The sequence below is a fragment of the Balaenoptera borealis genome (genome assembly GCF_965194805.1).
Source record: "Balaenoptera borealis genome assembly, chromosome: 12".
Lineage (NCBI taxonomy): Eukaryota > Metazoa > Chordata > Mammalia > Artiodactyla > Balaenopteridae > Balaenoptera > Balaenoptera borealis.
Window position 1 is genome coordinate 103,684,550 of NC_138869.1, and position 19,569 is coordinate 103,704,118.

Below are 19,569 nucleotides of genomic sequence, written 5' to 3' on the forward strand. Positions count from 1 at the left end.
TAGATGTCGTTTGGGAGCCATGTAAATATTTTACATAATTTAAAAGAAAATTAAATTTTAAGGAGGAATCCCTAAAAATCAAGTAATGTGTAAAAAAGCAAACCTGTTTTCCTAGATGGTGGCATTGCCACGCAGAGAAATTCTTCCAGGTGACTTTAAAACACAGTAATTTGACTGTGTACATTTCTAGTGGAATACCCTTCAGAACAGAAAGTTAAAAAAAAAACAAACCTGAAATTGTTTTCAGTAGTCATTTTGTTAATTCTGGCACTGGTATCGTTATTTCATTGACTTGGTGATAAAGCAAATGAGTAACTCTGTTGGTATTTTCAGAAATGAAAAAGAAACAAAGACAGGAGGGTAATTAAAAACCCTGTAGTCCTGAATTTAAGGGTTTTTTTTTTTTTAATAAATTCGTTTATTTATTTTTGGCTGTGTTGGTCTTTGTTGCAGTGCGCGGGCTTTCTCTTGTTGTGGCGAGCGGGGGCTTCTCTTTGTTGCGGTGCACGGGCTCTAGGCGCGCAGGCTTCAGTAGTTGTGGCACACGGTCTCAGTAGTTGTGGCGCGCGGTCTCAGTAGTTGTGGCTCACGGGCTCTAGAGCACAGGCTCAGTAGTTGTGGCACACGGGCTTAGTTCTCCGCGGCATGTGGGATCTTCCTGGACCAGGGCTCAAACCCATGTCCCCTGCATTGGCAGGCGGATTCTTAACCACTGAGCCACCAGGGAAGTCCCCTGAATTTAAGTTTGATGATGAATGTGAACTTAAGATGTTTCTTTTCTTTTCACAAAAATACCTATTTCCTAGCCTTGTCCACTCAAAGGGCTAGAAATGATGATTGACCCTTAGTGCTCAGTCTCTAAATACCAGTGGTGCTTAGAGACCTGCTGATTCCCAGTCTGGGTCAGGAAATGGACGAGAAGAGCCTGGAGCATCAGGTCGCACTGGAAAGCAAAGAAGCTGCTAAGGGGCCCTGGGGTTTGGACTGCAGCGTTGCAGAGCCAGGGTGAATAGGCTCTCCCTGGAAACAGATAGGATGATTTCAGCATCAGTGGGGACAAATACTGCAATGGGTTAAAAACTTCACATATTCCTATGAGTCATAGGAATGCGTGGAAACATACCAAAAAAAAAACCTTTAGCGAATTTAGGGAACCAGACCATTATTTTTGAAACTGGTGAATAAAGAGAAATAATCAAATGTTTTATTCTGCCTTTCATATGAGCATATCTCAGAGTAACCAAATAGTTGCCAAGGGGAAATTTCTCTTTATGGAAGTATCCCTGCTGATAAATGAAGACGGAATATTACCAGCATCCTGTTGAAAGTGCACAGCCCACCTCTGAAATATTCTTTTTTTTTTTAATTTTATTTTACTTTTCTTATACAGCAGGTTCTTATTAGCTATCTATTTTATACATATTAGTGTATATATGTCAATCCCAATCTCCCAATTCATCACACCACCACACACATACCCCTCCCCACTTCCCCCCTTGGTGTCCATACGTTTGTTCTCTATGTCTGTGTCTCAATTTCTCCCTTGCAAACCGGTTCATCTGTACCATTTTTCTAGGTTCCACATATAAGCGTTAATATATGATATTTGTTTTTCTCTTTCTGACTTACTTCACTCTGTATGACAGACTCTGGGTCCATCCATGTCTCTATAAATGACCCAGTTTCGTTCCTTTTTATGGCTGAGTAATATTCCACTGTATATATGTACCACATCTTCTTCATCCGTTCGATGAGCATTTAGGTTACTTCCATGACCTGGCTATTGTAAATAGTGCTGCAGTGAACATTGGGGTGCATGTTTCTTTTTGAATTATGGTTTTCTCAGGGTATATGCCCAGTAGTGAGATTGCTGGGTCATATGGTAGTTATATTTTTAGTTTTTTAAGGAACCTCCATACTCCATAGTGGCTGTATCAATTTACATTCCCACCAACAGTGCAAGAGGGTTCCCTTTTCTCCACACCCTCTCCAGCATTTGTTGTTTGTAGATTTTCTGATGATGCCCATTCTAACTGGTGTGAGGTGATACCTCATTGTAGTTTTGATTTGCATTTCTCTAATAATTAGTGATGTTGAGCAGCTTTTCATGTGCTTCTTGGCCATCTGTATATCTTCTTTGGAGAAATGTCTATTTAGGTCTTCTGCCCATTTTTGGATTGGGTTGTTTGTTTTTTTAATATTGAGCTTCATGAGCTGTTTATATATTTTGGAGATTAATCCTTTGTCCGTTGATTCGTTTGCAAATATTTTCTCCCATTCTGAGGGTTGTCTTTTCGTCTTGTTTATAGTTTCCTTTGCTATGCAAAAGCTTTTAAGTTTCATTGGGTCCCATTTGTTTATTTTTGTTTTTATTTCTATTACTCTAGGAAGTGGGTCAAAAAAGATCTTGCTGTGATTTATGTCATAGAGTGTTCTTCCTATGTTTTCCTCTAAGAGTTTTATAGTGTCCGGTCTTATATTTAGGTCGTTAATCCATTTTGAGTTTATTTTTGTGTATGGTGTTAGGGACTGTTTTAATTTCATTCTTTTACATGTGGCTGTCCAGTTTTCCCAGCACCACTTATGGAAGAGATTGTCTTTTCTCCATTGTATATCCTTGCCTCCTTTGTCATAGATTAGTTGACCATAGGTGCATGGGTTTGTCTCTGGGCTTTCTGTCCTGTTCATTGATCTGTATTTCTGTTTTTGTGCCAGTACCATAATGTCTTCATTACTGTAGCTTTGGAGTATAGTCTGAAGTCAGGGAGTCTGATTCCTCCAGCTCCATTTTTTTGCCTCAAGATTGCTTTGGCTATTCGGGATCTTTTGTGTCTCTATACAAATTTTAAGATTTATTGTTCTAGTTCTGTAAAAAATGCCATTGGTAATTTGATAGGGATTGCATTGAATCTGTAGATTGCTTTGGGTAGTATAGTCATTTTCACAGCATTGATTCTTCCAATCCAAGAACATGGTATATCTCTCCATCTGTTTGTGTAATCTTTGATTTCTTTCATCATTGTCTTATAGTTTTCTGAGTACAGGTCTTTTACCTCCTTAGGTAGGTTTATTCCTAGGTATTTTATTGTTTTTGTTGTAATGGTGAATGGGATTGTTTCCTTAATTTCTGTTTCCGATCTTTTGGCAGTTGTGTACAGGAATGCAAGAGATTTCTGTGCATTAATTTTGTATCCTGCAACTTTACCAAATTCATTGATTAGCTCTAGTAGTTTTCTGGTGGCATCGTGACGATTATCTATGTATAATACCATGTCATTGGCAGACAGTGACAGTTTTACTTCTTTTCCAATTTGTATTACTTTTATTTCTTTTTCTTCTCTGATTGCCGTGGCTAGGACTTCCAAAACTATGTTAAATAATAGTGGCGAAAGTGGACATCCTTGTCTTGTTCCTGATCTTAGAGGAAATGCTTTCAGTTTTTTACCTTTGAGAATGATGTTTGCTGTGGGTTTCTCATATATGGCCTTTATTATATTGAGGTAGGTTCCCTTTATGCCCACTTTCTGGAGAGTTTTTATCATAAATGGGTGTTGAATTTTGTCAAAAGCTTTTTCTGCATCTATAGATCATATGGTTTTTATTCTTCAGTTGAATATGGTGTATCACATTGATTGATTTGCATATATTGAAGAATCCTTGCATCCCTGGGATAAATTCCACTTGATCATGGTGTATGATCCTTTTGATGTGTGTTGGCTTCTGTTTGCTGGTATTTTGTTGAGGATTTTTGCATCTATGTTCATCAGTGATATTGGTCTGTAATTTTCTTTTTTTGTAGTATCTTTGTCTGGTTTTGGTATCAGGGTGATGGTGGCCTTGTAGAATGAGTTTGGGAGTGTTCTTTCCTCTGCAGGTTTTTGGAAGAGTTTGAGGAGGATGGGTGTTAGCTCTTTTCTAAATGTTTGATAGAATTCACCTGTGAAGCCATCTGGTCCTGGACGTTTGTTTGTTGGGGGAAATTTAATCACAGTTTCAATTTCATTACTTGTGATTGGTCTGTTCATATTTTCTGTTACTTCCTGGTTCAGTCTTAGAAGGTTATACCTTGCTAAGAATTTGTCCATTTCTTCCAGGTTGTCCATTTTATTGGCATAGAGTTGCTTGTAGTAGTCTCTTACGATGCTTTGTATTTCTGTGGTGTCCGTAGTCACTTCTTTTTCATTTCTGATTTTATTTATTTGAGTCCTCTTCCTCTTTTTCTTGATAAGTCTGGCTAAAGGTTTATAAATTTTGTTTATCTTCTCAAAGATCCAGCTTTTAGTTTTATTCATCTTTGCTATTGTTTTCTTTGTTTCTGTTTCATTTATTTCTGCTCTGATCTTTATGATTTCTTTCCTTCTACTAACATTGGGTTTTGTTTGTTCTTCTTTCTCTCATTGCTTTAGTTGTAAGTTTAGATTGTTTATTTGAAATTTGTCTTGTTTCTTGAGGTAGGATTGTATTGCTATAAACTTCCCTCTTAGAACTGCTTTTGCTGCATTCCATAGGTTTTGGATCATCGTGTTTTCGTTGTCATTTGTCTCTAGGTATTTTTTGATTTCCTCTTTGATTTCTTCAGTGATCTCTTGGTTTTTTAGTAATGTATTGTTTAGCCTCCATGTGTTTGTGGTTTTTACGTTTTTTTCCCTGTAATTCATTTCTAATCTCATAGTGTTGTGGCCAGAAAAGATGCTTGATATGATTTCAATTTTCCTAAATTTACTGAGGCTTGATTTGTGACCCAAGATGTGATCTATCCTGGAGAATGTTCTGTGCGTACTTGAGAAGAAAGTGTAATGTGCTGTTTTTGGATGGAATGTCCTATAAATGTCAATTAAATCTATCTGGTCTAGTGTGTCATTTAAAGCTTGGTTTCCTTATTAATATTCTGTCTGGATGATCTGTCCATTGGTGTAAGTGAGGTGTTAAAGTCCCCCACTATTATTGTGTTACTGTCGATTTCCTTTTTTATAGCTGTTAGCATTTACCTTATGTATTGAGGTGCTCCTATGTTGGGTGCATATATATTTATAATTGTTCTATCTTCTTCTTGGATTGATTGCTTGATCATTATATAGTGTCCTTCCTTGTCTCTTGTAACATTCTTTATTTTAAAGTCTATTTTATCTGATTTGAGTATTGCTACTTCAGCCTTCTTTTGATTTCCATTTGCATGGGATATCTTTTTCCATCCCCTCACTTTCAATCTGTATGTGTCCCTAGGTCTGAAGTGGGTCTCTTGTAGACAGTATATATGTGGGTCTTGTTTTTGTATCCATTCAGCTGGCTTGTGTCTTTTGGTTGGAGCACTTAATCCATTCGTATTTAAGGTAATTATCGATATGTATGTTCCTATGACCATTTTCTTAATTGTTTTGGGTTTGTTTTTGTAGGTCCTTTTCTTCTCTTGTGTCTCCCACTTAGAGAAGTTCCTTTAGCATTTGTTGTAGAGCTGGTTAGGTGGTGCTGAATTCTCTTAGCTTTTGCTTGTCTGCAGAGCTTTTGATTTCTCCATCTAATCTGAATGAGATCCTTGCCAGGTAGAGTAATCTTGGTCGTAGGTTCTTCCCTTTCATCACTTTAAATATATTGTGCCACCCCCTTCTGGACTGTAGAGTTTCTGTTGAGAAATCAGCTATTAACCATGTGGGAGTTCCCTTGTATGTTATTTGTTGTTTTTCCCTTGTTGCTTTTAATAATTTTTCTTTGTCTTTAATTTTTGTCTATTTGATTACTGTGTGTCTTGGCGTGTTTCTCCTTGGGTTTATCTTGCCTGGGACTCTGCGTTTCCTGGACTTGGGTGGCTATTTCCTTTCTCATGTTAGGGAAGGTTTCGACTGTAATCTCTTCATATATTTTCTCAGGTCCTTTCTCTCCTCTCCTTCTGGGACCCATATAATGTGAACATTGGTGCATCTAGTGTTGTCCCAGAGGTCTCCTAGGCTGTCTTCATTTCTTTTCATTCATTTTACTTTATTTTGTTCCGCAGCAGTGAATTCCAGCGTTCTGTCTTCCAGGTCACTTATCCGTTCTTCTGCCTCAGTTATTCTGCTATTGATTCCGTCTAGTGTATTTTTCATTTCAGTTATTGTATTGTTCATCTCTGTTTGTTTGTTCTTTAATTCTTGTAGGTGTTTGTTCTTTAATTCTTCTAGGTCTTTGTTAAACATTTCTTGCATCTTCTCAATCTTTGCCTCCATCCTCTTTTGGAGGTCCTGGATCATCTTCACTGTCATTATTCTGAAATCTTTTTCTGGAAGATTGCCTATCTCCACTTCATTTAGTTGTTTTTTGGGGGTTATCTTGTTCCTTCATCTGGTACAAAGTCCTCTGCCTGTTAAATTTGTCTGTCTTTCTGTGAATGTGGTTTTTGTTCCACAGGCTGCAGGATTGTAGTTCTTCTTGCTTCTACTGTCTGCCCTCTGGTGGATGAAGCTATCTAAGAGGCTTGTGCAAGCTTCCTGATGGGAGGGACTGGTGGTGGGTAGAGCTGGGTGTTGCTCTGGTGGGCAGAGCTCAGTAAAACTTTAATCTGCTTTTCTGCTGATGGGTGGGGCTGGGTTCCCTCCCTGTTGGTTGTTTGGCCTGAGGCAACCCAGCACTGGAGCCTACCCCGCTCTTTGTTGGGGCTAATGGTGGACTCTGGGAGGGCTCATGCCAAGGAGTACTTCCTAGAACCTCTGCTGCCAGTGTCCTTGTCCCCATGGTGAGCCACAGCCACCCCCTGCCTCTGCAGGAGACCTTCCAACACTAGCAGGTAGGTTTGGTTCAGTCTCCTATGGGGTCACTGCTCCTGGATCCTGATGCGTACACTACTTTGTGTGTGCCCTCCAAGAGTGGAGTCTCTGTTGCCCCCAGTCCTGTCGAACTACTGCAATCAAATCCCACTAGCCTTCAAAGTCTGATTCTCTGGGAATTTCTCCTCCTGTTGCCGGACCTCCAGGTTGGGAAGCCTGACGTGGGGCTCAGAACCTTCACTCCGGTGGGTGAACTTCTGTGGTATAAGTGTTCTCCAGTTTGTTAGTCACCCACCCAGTGGTCATGGGATTTGACTTTATTGTGATTGCGCCCCTCCTACCATCTCATTGCGGCTTCTCCTTTGTCTTTGGATGTGGGGTATCTTTTTTGGTGAGTTCCAGTGTCTTCCTATTGATGATTGTTCAGCTGTTAGTTGTGATTCCGGTGTGTTCACAATAAGGAGCGAGCACACGTCCTTCTACTCTGCCATCTTGAACCAATCTCTACCTCTGAAATACGCTTGCAAACAAAAAACAAAACAAAACTGTGAATCTGATCAAGCCTGTAGTTCTAACTACTAATTTACAGGAAAGAGAAGAGACAAAAGGATATCTTAAATCACACCACTAGGATTCATTCAGTTAAAAAACAGATTGTGGGAAACTGTGCAGAACAGATGACTCACTTTTTTTTCCACAACTTGCAAGGCGGGAAAAAAAATGGAAGGGAATCTGTAGATTAAAAAGGATTTAGGAAACATATTAACCAATTGCAGTGTATGAATCTTATTTAGAGTTTGGTCTAAACGAACTGGGGGATAGAAGGAGACATTGGGATATTTGAGGTAATGTGAATACTTCGTTGATATTTAGTATTGAAGAATTATTGTTGAGAAAGGGAGAGTGAGTGAGTGGGTGGGTGGGTGGGGGCAGGGGAAGGAGGATATGGGGGAGGGGAAGGGCGCTGTGGTTTCATTCTTTTTTTTTTTTTTTTAAAGAGGAGTCCTTGTTTTTTAAAGGTAGATGTTGAAATATTGCTTTAAAAGAATCTAGGATTGTGGGTAGGGGGCTGTACGGAGTGTTACAGGGGGAACAAAGTCAGCCACGAGTTGAAGCTTGGTGATGAGTACATGAAGATTCATTCTTTCATTCTCTCTCAACTTTTGTATAAGTTTAAAATTTTTTATTATGGAAAAATTCGAGTAAAAATCTGACCACGGCTGCTCCATGAGAATGGTTCAAAACAAAACCCCCAGTAACTAACATTATTTCCTTACAGTCAAGTTAACCAGCCTTTTTTAAGTAAACTTTTCATCTTGTATTATTTTAAGATTTACAGTAAAGTTACTAAGGTAGTACAGAGGTCTCCTATACCCCTCACCCCCCCCATTGTTCTGTTTTGTTTGTTTGTTTACTTATTTATTTAGGTTGCATTGGGTGTTCGTTGCTGCGCGCGGGCTTTCTCTAGTTGCGGTGAGCGGGGGCTACTCTTCATTGTGGTGTGAGGGCTTCTCATTGTGGTGGTTTCTCTTGTTGCGGAGCACGGGCTCTAGGTGCACAGGCTTCAGTAGTTGTGGCGCACGGGCTTAGTTGCTCCACGGCATGTGGGATCTTCCCGGACCAGGGCTCAAACGTGTCCCCTGCATTGGCAGGTGGATTCTTAACCACTGCGCCACCAGGGAAGTCCCCTCCCGTTGTTAATGTTTTACATTAATTACCACACTACATTGGTAAAAACTAAGAAACTGACATTGATACATTACTGCTAATGAAACACCAGACTTTATTTGGATTTCACCAGTTTTTCCATTGCAGTCCTCTTCCTGTTCCCGGATGTAATCCAGGGCGCCACACTGCATTTAATTGTCATGTCTCTCTAGTCCTCTTTGGTCTGTGACAGTTTCTCAGTCTTTCCTTGTTTTTCTTGATCTTGACAGTCTTGACTCCTGGCCAGTATCCTGTAGAATGTCCCCCAATCTGGGTTTGTCTGCTGTTTTTCCTAAGATTAGACTGGGTTTATGGGCTTTGGGAAAGAGTACCAGAGAGGTTAAAGTGCCCTTCTTGTCACATTACATTGGGAGGTGCGTGCTGTCACCATGACGTCACTGATGAGGTCACCTTCATTGACTCCACTGTAAAGTTAATATTTTTCTCTATTCTTTGGAAGCAGGTCACTAAGTCTAGCCCACCCAAGTGGAAGGGTGGTTTAAGCTCAGCTTTCAGAAGGGGGGATGGGCTGGAGGTCCCCAAGACCACCCCCAGGTTCATTGATTCACTCACAGGACTCAGTATGTGGTTGTACTGGTGGCTGAACTCTATTATGGCAAAAGGATGCGGAGCAAAATCAGCCAAGGGAACAGGTGCATGGGGAGACGTCTATAGGAAGCCAGGCAGAAACTTCCAAGAATGCCCCCAGCAGTGAGTTGTGACAACACGCATGAAATACTGTCTCCCAGGGAAGCTCATCTGAACCTGGGGGTCCATGGTTCTTATTGGGGACTGGACAAGTAGGCACCCTCTGCCTAGCACGTATCAAAATTCCAGACTCCCAGAAGGAAAGAGGTGTCTTATACCTCCATGGGAGCTGTTTCCTGGTCAAGTTCCCAGCCCCCAGCCAAAGGCCAACCTTGCAGGCAGGCCTTTGTAAGGAGGAGGTCTCAGGCACTCATTGTTAACTCTTTTCTGTACAGGGAAGTACCCACATACTATTACTTTTACCACACATTTTTAGTTGAGAAAAGTGGAATCAGATGAAAAATACAGAGCATAATAATAGAAGCTTTATGATGGTAAGAACAACAAAATAAAATTTAAAACCAGATCATTTCTTTCTTTGCCACAGTTGAAATGCATGGAGTCTAGGTCTCTTCTTGTTCTTTTAGTATTTCTCATGCCCATTTTTAAACATAGGTATAAAAATATTACATTGCAACTTTTTTTTTAAATTAATTTATTTTATTTTATTTATTTATTTTTTATTTATGGCTGTGTTGGGTCTTCGTTTCTGTGTGAGGGCTTTCTCCAGTTGCGGCAAGCGGGGGCCACTCTTCATCGCGGTGCGTGGGCCTCTCACTATCGTGACCTCTCTTGTTGCAGAGCACAGGCTCCAGACGCGCAGGCTCAGTAATTGTGGCTCACGGGCCTAGTTGCTCCGCGGCATGTGGGATCTTCCCAGACCAGGGCTCGAACCCGTGTCCCCTGCATTGGCAGGCAGACTCTCAACCACTGCGCCACCAGGGAAGCCCTACATTGCAACTTTTGAAGCATTTCATAATTTAAAAAAATGCCTCCAGGTTGTGACCTCATTTATTGCCAAATAATTAGAAGGAGGCTGTGTACATTTCAGTAGTAAGTAATAACATAACCAAAACCTGGGTGGAAATCCCAGAAAGTAATTACTAAGATTTAAGGCATAATATGTACTAGCCGTTTACTTTCTTTTAATAGGAAAAACGTGGTCTTCGAGAAATGCGAGTTCTTGAAAACTTGAAGAACATGATCCATGAAACAAATGAGCATACTCTTCCCACGTGTAGGGAAACGATGCAAGACAACTTAACCCAAGTTCTCCAGAGATGTAAGCCAGAGATTTTTTTATATTGCTTTATTTCAGATGCATGCTCTGCCGAAATGGATGTCCTTGAGTATTTGCTGGGAGATGGAGAGAGAATTCTTAAGCGGGAGCCAGGAGAGGGAAGTCACAGATAAAGTGCTTATCTAGCAGTTAGTGTGTGTTGCCCTTGATGCTAAAAGCATTCATCTCCAAAGCAAGATGGGTGCACAAGATAATCCTTCTAGGATGTAAGACAATCGAAACATTTTTTACCTTAAAAAAAAAAACTTATTCATAAGAAAAAGTTTGATGGCCAGTAATTAGGATATGAAATGAAGCTTCTTTTTCAAACAGGATACTAGAGTTTTTAACTAAAAAAAAAAAAAAAACTGTCAAAAATGTTTGTGTTTTATCACTTTTTTCATTAAGCAAAATATTTTAACATGGAGAGATGTTTGCTTAAAAGGGTATTTATTAAACTATAAAATAAAAAGAGTTTTATTAGTAACTGAGTTTAAAATTAGAGGTGTATCAGAAACTCCGGGCTTCTGGGATCCATGTTGACACTGTTCAGTTTGTCCAAGGACAGGTGATGCTGGTAGATAGCGATGGAGGGCAAAATGAAACAGTATCTTTCTGGGGAGAAAACAGAAAGCAAACTGGAGAGTAATGTAATGGCCTGTGAGGGAAGGTAGCAGGGGGGCTTGGTTAATGGCTGAGTTAGGTAAGAGTATGTGTGCAAGTCCAGGTTAGCCTGGGTCCTCTGACGCTCAGAGGAGCTTGGAGAGGACAGACCTCCCACAATCACATTTGGTTTCTTTGAGCAGAAGAGCAAAGAGTCTAAAATTGACTTCAGGCTTTTTGCACGGTAACTGCAAACACACCCTTGCTTCGTTCATACCATCACTTCCTTAACCTTGACAAGCTTTCCAGACATCACAGTAAAAGTAAAACTCAAATTATTATTGATGAGAATGCTTATGTTTACTTTTGAGATGTGCTTATAACTTTCCTTGTACACACTTTGAGTATATAAAAATATATTGGATAAAACTTAGTAAGAAAAAGAAAACTGAATGGTTATTTTGACTTGTTTCGTTCTTGGGCCAAAGCTATTTCTGACGTGAGGCCTCATGCTAAAAGTATAGTCTTCACAATGAAATAGAAAAGTTTTACAGGTAACAGGGAATCCAGACTGTAAATGTATTCTCCTAAAAGAAAGAAATAAAGCACACAGAATGTGAAGTAATAATGAAAGTTTTAACCTCTGAGGACTACCTTATTGTTCGCATTAGAGACATGTGGTGGCTTTGGAGTTAATTCTGCTGCTAGAAGCAGGAATGGCTTCCTCAGTAAGCTCCAGCCTAAGTATTTCCTTGTAGCTATTATCATGAGCCTCACGGGGATAATGGAGATAATTATCTGCTTGTAGAGCCAGTGCAATTTTAAAAATTGGCCTGGGCCCAGCTGTTGTTCCTGCAGGATTTCATGTTTAAAAACTTTACATTTTGAGCCATGGCGCTGGCTTGCTTATAAGTGAGTTTATCTAGGCAGTATACTCTGATCTAACTAATACTTTACAAGGTTAGTGACAGTTGAGTTTTGTTTTGTGCCTGTTAGTAGGTCTGTCTCCTTTATCTCTTCTCTGCATGTTTGAGGGCTGAGCTGGGAGTGTGGTCGGCTGAGAATTTTAGAACTCGGTGGTGTGGATCTTAAGCTATTGGTCGATTGTTGCGCACGAAACTGAGCAACTGTGGAGCATTAAGGGGGGGACGTCTTGGATTGTTTGTATGGAGACAGTTACAGAATCCTAGCTGAGTGTCTTAGCATTGGATGAGCAGAGGCTTCAGAACCAAAACTCACCTGTGGTTCCTTAAAAAACACAGAAAGTAAGTGAGAGCTCTAGGAGGGTACATAAGAGTGACCCGTAAAGTATGTTTTTCTCATCCTGAAGACACTGGTTAGTGTCTGTGTTCTACTTATTATTTATTTCATAGACTCGTAAGCTTCACCAAGTTTGTTGTCTCAAGATCTTGCTTAGTATTGAGGACCCAGCCCTTGATTTTAGAGGGTAAGAAGGACAGAAAGCCTTTAGGTTATTCCTCATTCAAATTAACTAAGTTTTAAGAGCAGTGACTTTATTTTTCATTATTTAAACAAAAGGATATATGTCTAAGTAATAAGAAAGTAGAAATACAGAAGAAAATAAGAAAGAAAAAGAAGCAAGAAATCACTTCAATTGCCTAAAGATAACCATTGCTTTTCAACTTTGGTGATTATCATTCCCGACATCTTTGTATATATCCAAATAGAAGGATGGATGGAGGGGCGGTAGCTGAATGAATAGATGGGAAGTTATGAGGGGGAGAGAGAACTTTTGACAAGAATGGGATCAGACAATTTTTAAGTTAAGGTAATAATTTTAAATTTTATTTGAATTTATGAGAACAAAATCTCAAGTAAAATTTAAGGAAATACCTTAAAATAAGTATTTATTATAGAAGATAGTAGTTACTAAAAGATCATTCAAAGAAAAATAATTATAAAAAAGGTACAGAAGTTAGAGCTGTGTTATTGTTTCTGCATTAATTAGTCGGTGTGAGATGGAGGGGCCAGGACTTCTTACCTTCCCTCTTGCCTCTACTCCCCAACCTCTCATTTGTGAATTTTAACTTTGTTTACAAATGAGGGTTTATAGTATTTGCTTTGGGCTCTGCAGTAATAATGTTGCCAATTGTTTATTTGGTCTTAGACTATTCAATTTCTTTCCATTTTTTGATTTATTTTTAGATTTGTAATGATGTTATAGTTTGTCTCCTTAGCTCTGCAATCTCGTTTTTCATGTTTGATCTCTTTTAATAAATTCATATTGTTATTTTGTGTTACAAAGTACCTGTGCAGAATTTTATTAGATTTTCTTTCAGAATGGATGCTTTGTCTGTCTTATCTGTCTTTCCCATATTGTATTCCATTCTCCCTACCCCCCTCATCTGTTTCTCTACAAATTAAAGCATATTAAAGTTATAAGAATTTTGTCAATCCATTTTCTTTCTTTTTAAATTGTTGATATTTTATTTGGCTGCATTGGGTCTTAGTTGTGGCATGCAGGCTCAGTAGTTGTGGTGCACATGCTCTCTAGTTGTGACACATGGGCTCCAGAGCACGCGGGCTCAGTAGTTGCGGCGAGCAGGCTTAGCTGCCCTGTGGCATGTGGGATCTTAGTTCCCTAACCAGGGATCGAACCTACATCCCCTGCATTGGAAGGCGGATTCTTTACCACTGGACCACCAGGGAAGTCCCAGTCCATTTTCTTTTTCTCATTTTTGGGGGGTTGGAGTGGTTATGGTGAGGTGAGGAGTCTCAGTTCTTTACAGACTCTGTGTTCCGATTCTTGGCCACCACTTTTTTTTCTTTTTTTTAATAAATTTGTTTATTTTTTTATTTTTGGCTGCATTGGGTCATCGTTGCTGCGTGCGGGCTTTCTCTAGGTGCGGCGAGCGGGGGCTACTCTTCATTGTGGTGCACGGCCTTCTCATTGCGGTGGCTTCTTGTTGTGGAGCATGGGCTGTAGGTGCATGGGGCTTCAGTAGTTGTGGCTCGCAGGCTCAGTAGTTGTGGCTCACAGGCTCTAGAGCACAGGCTCAGTAGTTGTGGTGCGCGAGCTTAGTTGCTCCACGGCATGTGGAATCTTCCCAGATCAGGGCTGGAACCCGTGTCCCCTGCATTGGCAGGCAGATTCCCAACCACTGCGCCACCAGGGAAGTCCTTGACCATCACTTTTCAAAGTTTAAGTATAATTATATAATTCCTCGTTGTTCAGTAAATGATGGATTTTTTTTTTTACCTTTTTAAAAAACTGTTGATTTATTTTATAAGGTACTTAGGGGACTAAGTTTGTCTGATTTTTGCTTCACTCTGCCTCTAGCTAGAAAATTTTAAGAACTCATTATGACTTAAAATACTAATTTTTAATAGCACTTGTAGTTAGATTTTTTACCTGTATTTTCCTCATTGACTATGTTAACTGTGTAAAGTAAATATTTATCACCCTCTTCCCAATACATTTATAGTTGCGGAAACTGAAAGTGTTTTAACATCCATGGTTCTCCCTAATAGTTGGAGGAACCGCCATGCAGACTTAGTCCTTCTGCCGCCAGAGCTCAAGCTCTTTCAACTTCAGAATGACGCTTCTGCGGGAAAGGTCATAAGGAAAGTCCACCTTTTCTCCGGGATTTTCTCCTACAGCACAGGCCCCTCCTCCTCAGTCTGCTTTGTTAGTTTCCACTTCTCTCCTTGACTTCTGACATTGGGGTCCCCTAAGGCTTGGTTCTGGGACATCTTTTCCGTCTGTACACACTAGTTGTTCATTGAAATGAATGAATGAGAATTCAGCCAACATCTGCTCCGAATACCAAACCAGAGCTGCTTTCTTAGGTGTGTATTTGCGGTTTACACATATGCACTGTGACAGAATGAATTTGTTTCTGTTTTATGTGAGGACATAGGGACAGTGTTAGCTGTTGTATGTAACAATTACTGTGTGTGGTGCTAATCTCCTCAAGTAGTCTTTTGGTTTAGAGAAAATAATTTGATGAATTCTTAACTCCTTAAAGTCAGTATAGTCTCCTGAAACACTGAGACAGCAGGGGAAATGGCTTCCTACTGAATCAGGAATGACCAATATGTGGTGTAGAAGTGATAGGAAGGTTTAGATAAATGGCCCTTTTCCTCTTGGGGTCTCTACTTGTGAAGAAAGGGGAAGAAAGGGTAGTTAGGTGATTTTCTTAGATTTTAGAAGAGCAGATTTCATTAAATTCAGAAAGCAAACCTTTTTTATCATGTGGATAAAGAATGAAAAATTTCAGGGACTGAAATTTCTAAAAATGGATATTCTAAGTACAAAGATAATCCTGATAAGGAACTAAAGTGTGCCTTTGTCCAATGTGTTCTAATTAAATTTTTAAAGTATATAACAAATGACAAAATATAAATGTCATAGTCCTGTAACTCTTCTTTTAGATTAAGCCCAGAATGATGTGAAAATGATGAAGCACCCAAAGACCACAAAATGGATTTTTTAGAAGTTATGTTCAGAGCCAAGAAAAAAAGAAATACAGGAAATGATAGAACCACCACTCGGGAGAGATGATGTAATATTAATATACCACAGAAAGAAGGCAGAGCTAATCAGCTCCTATTTTGTTGTGTTTTCAACTTTTCTATTAGAACAAACAATGATTGGGAACCTTAATTTTTAGTACTAAAGTATTATCTTTGATGTGACTAAAATGAATGGTTACTGATAAAAACATGACTTTTTAAAAGCTGAATCCTCCTCTTTGCCATACTCTCTCAGGGAGGGGCCTAACATTTTTCTGAAAGAGAAGTCACAGCCCCTGCCCTGTATGGAACTTTGAACTTAGGGCCGGGTTGAGTGGGGTAGAAAGGCGTAATTGTGAAACAACTGGGTAAAATTGTTTAAGCAAATGCAAGGTAAAGTGGTAGGATATACACATACCAGGTAAAATAATTTCAAATAAGAGAAAATCCTTGTAGGGAAAGGATTCAACTGGAGGGCTTTATGAAGGCACTAAACCTTGAACTGGGCTTTTGAAACATGTAAACATTTTAATTAGAGGAAAGGAATAAGGAAAGCACTTGCAGTAGGGAGAGGACAGTGCATAGAATAATAGCAACAGTAACATTTCTTGATTGCTTACCATGTGTGAAGAACTGCTCTGAGTGGCTTTTATTATTAATCTTTCAATTATTTTTAAGCATACTGTCTACTGCATTATCTCATCCTTTTCTCATGTCCATTCTGAAGTCCTCTTATTAGTTGTTATGTTCATTTTACAAATGAGGAACTAAGGTTCTGAGAGATTAGGAGCAGCAACAGTAGCACCTGGCACATAGCAAATGCTCAATAAATACCTGACAAATAGCTGAATGAACGAGCAAGCAAACAAGCCCAAGGTCAGTCACACATGTAATTAAAGTTCAACTCGAGGTTTGACTGAGGAAGGCTGACTCTTAGCCCGCACACCAACCAGCGAAGTAAGTGAAAACGTTTGTGTACAGAAATAAAATGGATCCGGTAAAGGAAGAGGTTTGCACGACTGATGGATTAAAACCAGTTTCATTGTTGAAATTATAAGAGGAGGTAGAGCCCTGAAGGTAAGAGCCAAGTCTTAGGGTCAGGGGTCTGATTTTAAGTCCTGCTTTCTGTGCCTGTTAGTCGTATTACCTCCTTGAGTGACATTTCACTGCGTTATGCCTAAGTTTTTTACAGATGACAAAAATCTGTAAAATGGGATAGTGATCCTCACCTAGTAGGAAAGTGGAATTAAGAGGAGTAACACATGGAAAGTACTTAGCACAGTTCTTGGCACATAGTAATACTCAGCAAATAACTACAATAGTTATTACTAGCAGTTTTAAGTCATTAAAAAGGGAAATGACTCAAAAGAAAGCAGTCCAGAGAAACCTGAATCTGGCAGTGGCAGCCAGGATGAATTAGAAGAGGTGAGAAGAATAGTAGAAAGTCGTTGAAGCATTCTGGGTATCAAGTCCTGCCTGCAAGAGAGCAGGGGTACCAGTGAGGAAGAGGCAGGGGAAGTTAATCAATCAGAGAGACTCTGTAAAGTCTCCATCCATCAGAATGGAATGATACATTTATCAGGTGTTTTATATCTTTTTAGAGAATTCTGAGGTCCTTGATGACAACTTATCATTGGAATTAGTGCTAAATGCCCTTGGCTTGCAGCTCAAAGCTCACAAATGAGAGTGGTTCTCATTATGACATCTTGAATACTTTTTTTCCCCCTTTTAGCCACCCTACCATGACCAAAATAATACCAGCTTTTTTTGCATAGTTTCTTGAGATCTAAAACAGTCCAAGTGTTGTTTTTTGTTTTTGTTTTTGTTTTAATCCAGGTAAGTTTCTCCTTGAACAAGGGCTGCTGATTGAAAACCCACTCTGTTTTATTTCAGTGCAAGCAGCTACTGACTCGGTCTGTAGACTCCAACAGAGGGAACAGGAGCGAAAAAAGGTAAAAGTGGACCATTTGGATAATGGAGGCTGTAACTCCAGGGCTTTTATTATCATCATATTATTAGCAGTTGCTTTTGATTTTAAAAAATTCTCTGAATTTGTTTTCTCTTATGCAGTGATTTTAAAAGATAAAAAAATGGCTAATTCATTGAAGATGTGTTGAGGAGGTGTGGTCACATAATTGCACGATCTGTATTTTTATAATTCAAGTTGCAGACCTCTTTTTCTCCTTTTCAACTTTTCCCTGAAAGTGGTATTTGTCTCTTAGAGGGGAAAGAATAGGACTTTTACATGGAACAAAAAATACCCACCAGATTGGAAATATAAATCTTCAGGCCTGAGGCCTTGAGTATATTATGTGTATTTCTTCTAGAAAAGGAGGCATTCATGCCTGTGGATGGGTTCTTTAATGAACAGTCAGACGAGTGTGTGAATCACTTGCTGGGTAGTGCTTTGCTTATTTGAATTATATCTCAACCAAATTCAGATGTGGAAAAACAGCACAAGAATTTAAGTTCCTGTAATAATTTGGTGTTTTAACTTACAGTTTTCATAAAGTATTTTTATAACTTTATTGTTCTAAACTAGTGGGGGTACACTTGTTAAGAAATGCTGAGTCACTCTGAAAATAATGCCTTTTTGCGTGTTTATGTCAACAAGTGTTACTATTTCCATTTTTCCTGAATGTGTGGTTTATCCATAATAATGGTACTGATCTGGCACTGTAAAAAAAAAATACGAACCTTGCCCGAGTTTAAATTTCTCCACCCTTTGCTCAACTCTTAATGTTGATATAAATTTAAAAATTCAACAATTTGATGAATCAAGCCTTACTGAAGAGACAGTTAAGCCAGGTGGGAAGGCTGCCCGAGAGGAACAGGATCCCAGCAGGCCAGGTTGGGAAGCAGGGCTGTTGCGAGAACACTGATAACGTGGCAGGGCAGAGCCGTGGGCAGGGAAGTTGGTGTCGGGGTGCAGTGCTTGCACAGTGTCCGGAGAGCACGGTGGGGACAGCCATGGGGGGCTTCAGTGCGCCATGCCCAGCTGGACAGCAGATATTTTTTTAGTCTCTGCTTGGCTAGGTGCCACTGGGGGTGAAAGATTTTAATTTAAGTTTAAGGCAGTTCATACATATAGGAGCTAAAAGTCTAGGAGTCCCAAACCACTAACGCTAATATAATGTAGGATAAAGTAAGGGCTGTGATAGTTACAAAGAACTTTGCACGATCTTGGCAAGAAGTGTAATTTACTAGGAAGATAGTGGCATCCGAGCCCAACCTTGATCAGTGAGTGGGAATTCAAGTGATAGAAGATGGGAAGAAAGATACTGTAGGATAAGGGATATAGTGGAAGCAAAGGCAAAAGATGGGAGAAGTCAGTGGTCTCACGGAGCTGGTACGTAGACTGTCTAGATGGATGTTTCCAGAGAGGAGTGTAGAGAATCAAGCATTCAATGTTAAGCAATTTGTTGTGGAAGCACCAGGAACATTCCTGTGTTTGAGAATCAGAAAGACTTTTTCTGATAGAACACTGGCTGTGCTGGCTGTTACTGGCTGTAACTTATGCAGTTCTCTTGGCTTTCAAAATAAAAATGAGAAAAGGGGTGTTTTTACGTGAATATGCACTCACATGATATTGGTCTTTATTTCTAAGACATTCTCAGGGCAGTTATGATTCTGATAAAATGGCAATCCCTGTCATTCTTAAGCAGAACTAACCTAACATTAAATTATAATTGGGATAGATGGTTCCTCTTGTCACTTTGAACTTTTTTCATGTTTGGTGTATTAACTGTATGTAAGTAGGAAAATTACCAGATTGGGTAAAAAATACCTGATGTCTTCTGTTTCTGGTACTTGCCTTTATTAGCTAACTGTATGCCCTTGGACAAGTCCTTGAGCTTCAAAGCAAATACTTGTTCTACTTACCTGATAGATTGATGTTCTACTTACCTGATATATTGTGTTATATAATTTATGTGAAATAGCTTTACTTTCCAAATGTCAGGTGGCTTTTTTTCCCCACCACCTCGATCGTTTGTTTAAGATGCAGGCAGTCACTCTGGATAAGAGCCCTGCTGTGGTCTGTAGGGTTGGTGAAGCACTTGATTTTCTAAATTGAAAGATACTGTCCCTTGGTTTAAAAAAAAAAAGGCCTCAAGAAATAATAAAGCCCTTGGGGTATTTTGGTCTTAAATATATTTCTTATAGGTACTATCTCAGAGA

General features: G+C 39.5%; 1 protein-coding gene across 3 annotated transcripts in view; it reads left to right on the top strand.

Moving 5' to 3' along the window:
* Positions 1-19,569, top strand: part of BLOC1S5 (biogenesis of lysosomal organelles complex 1 subunit 5) — a 79,151-nt gene that overhangs the window by 11,048 nt on the left and 48,534 nt on the right. For all 3 annotated transcript variants that reach the window (XM_082347781.1, XM_082347780.1, XM_082347779.1), the window contains exons 3-4: positions 10,185-10,314; positions 17,284-17,342. In XM_082347781.1, the coding sequence (XP_082203907.1) occupies positions 10,185-10,314; positions 17,284-17,342 (189 nt within the window). The remainder of the gene's footprint in view (positions 1-10,184; positions 10,315-17,283; positions 17,343-19,569) is intronic.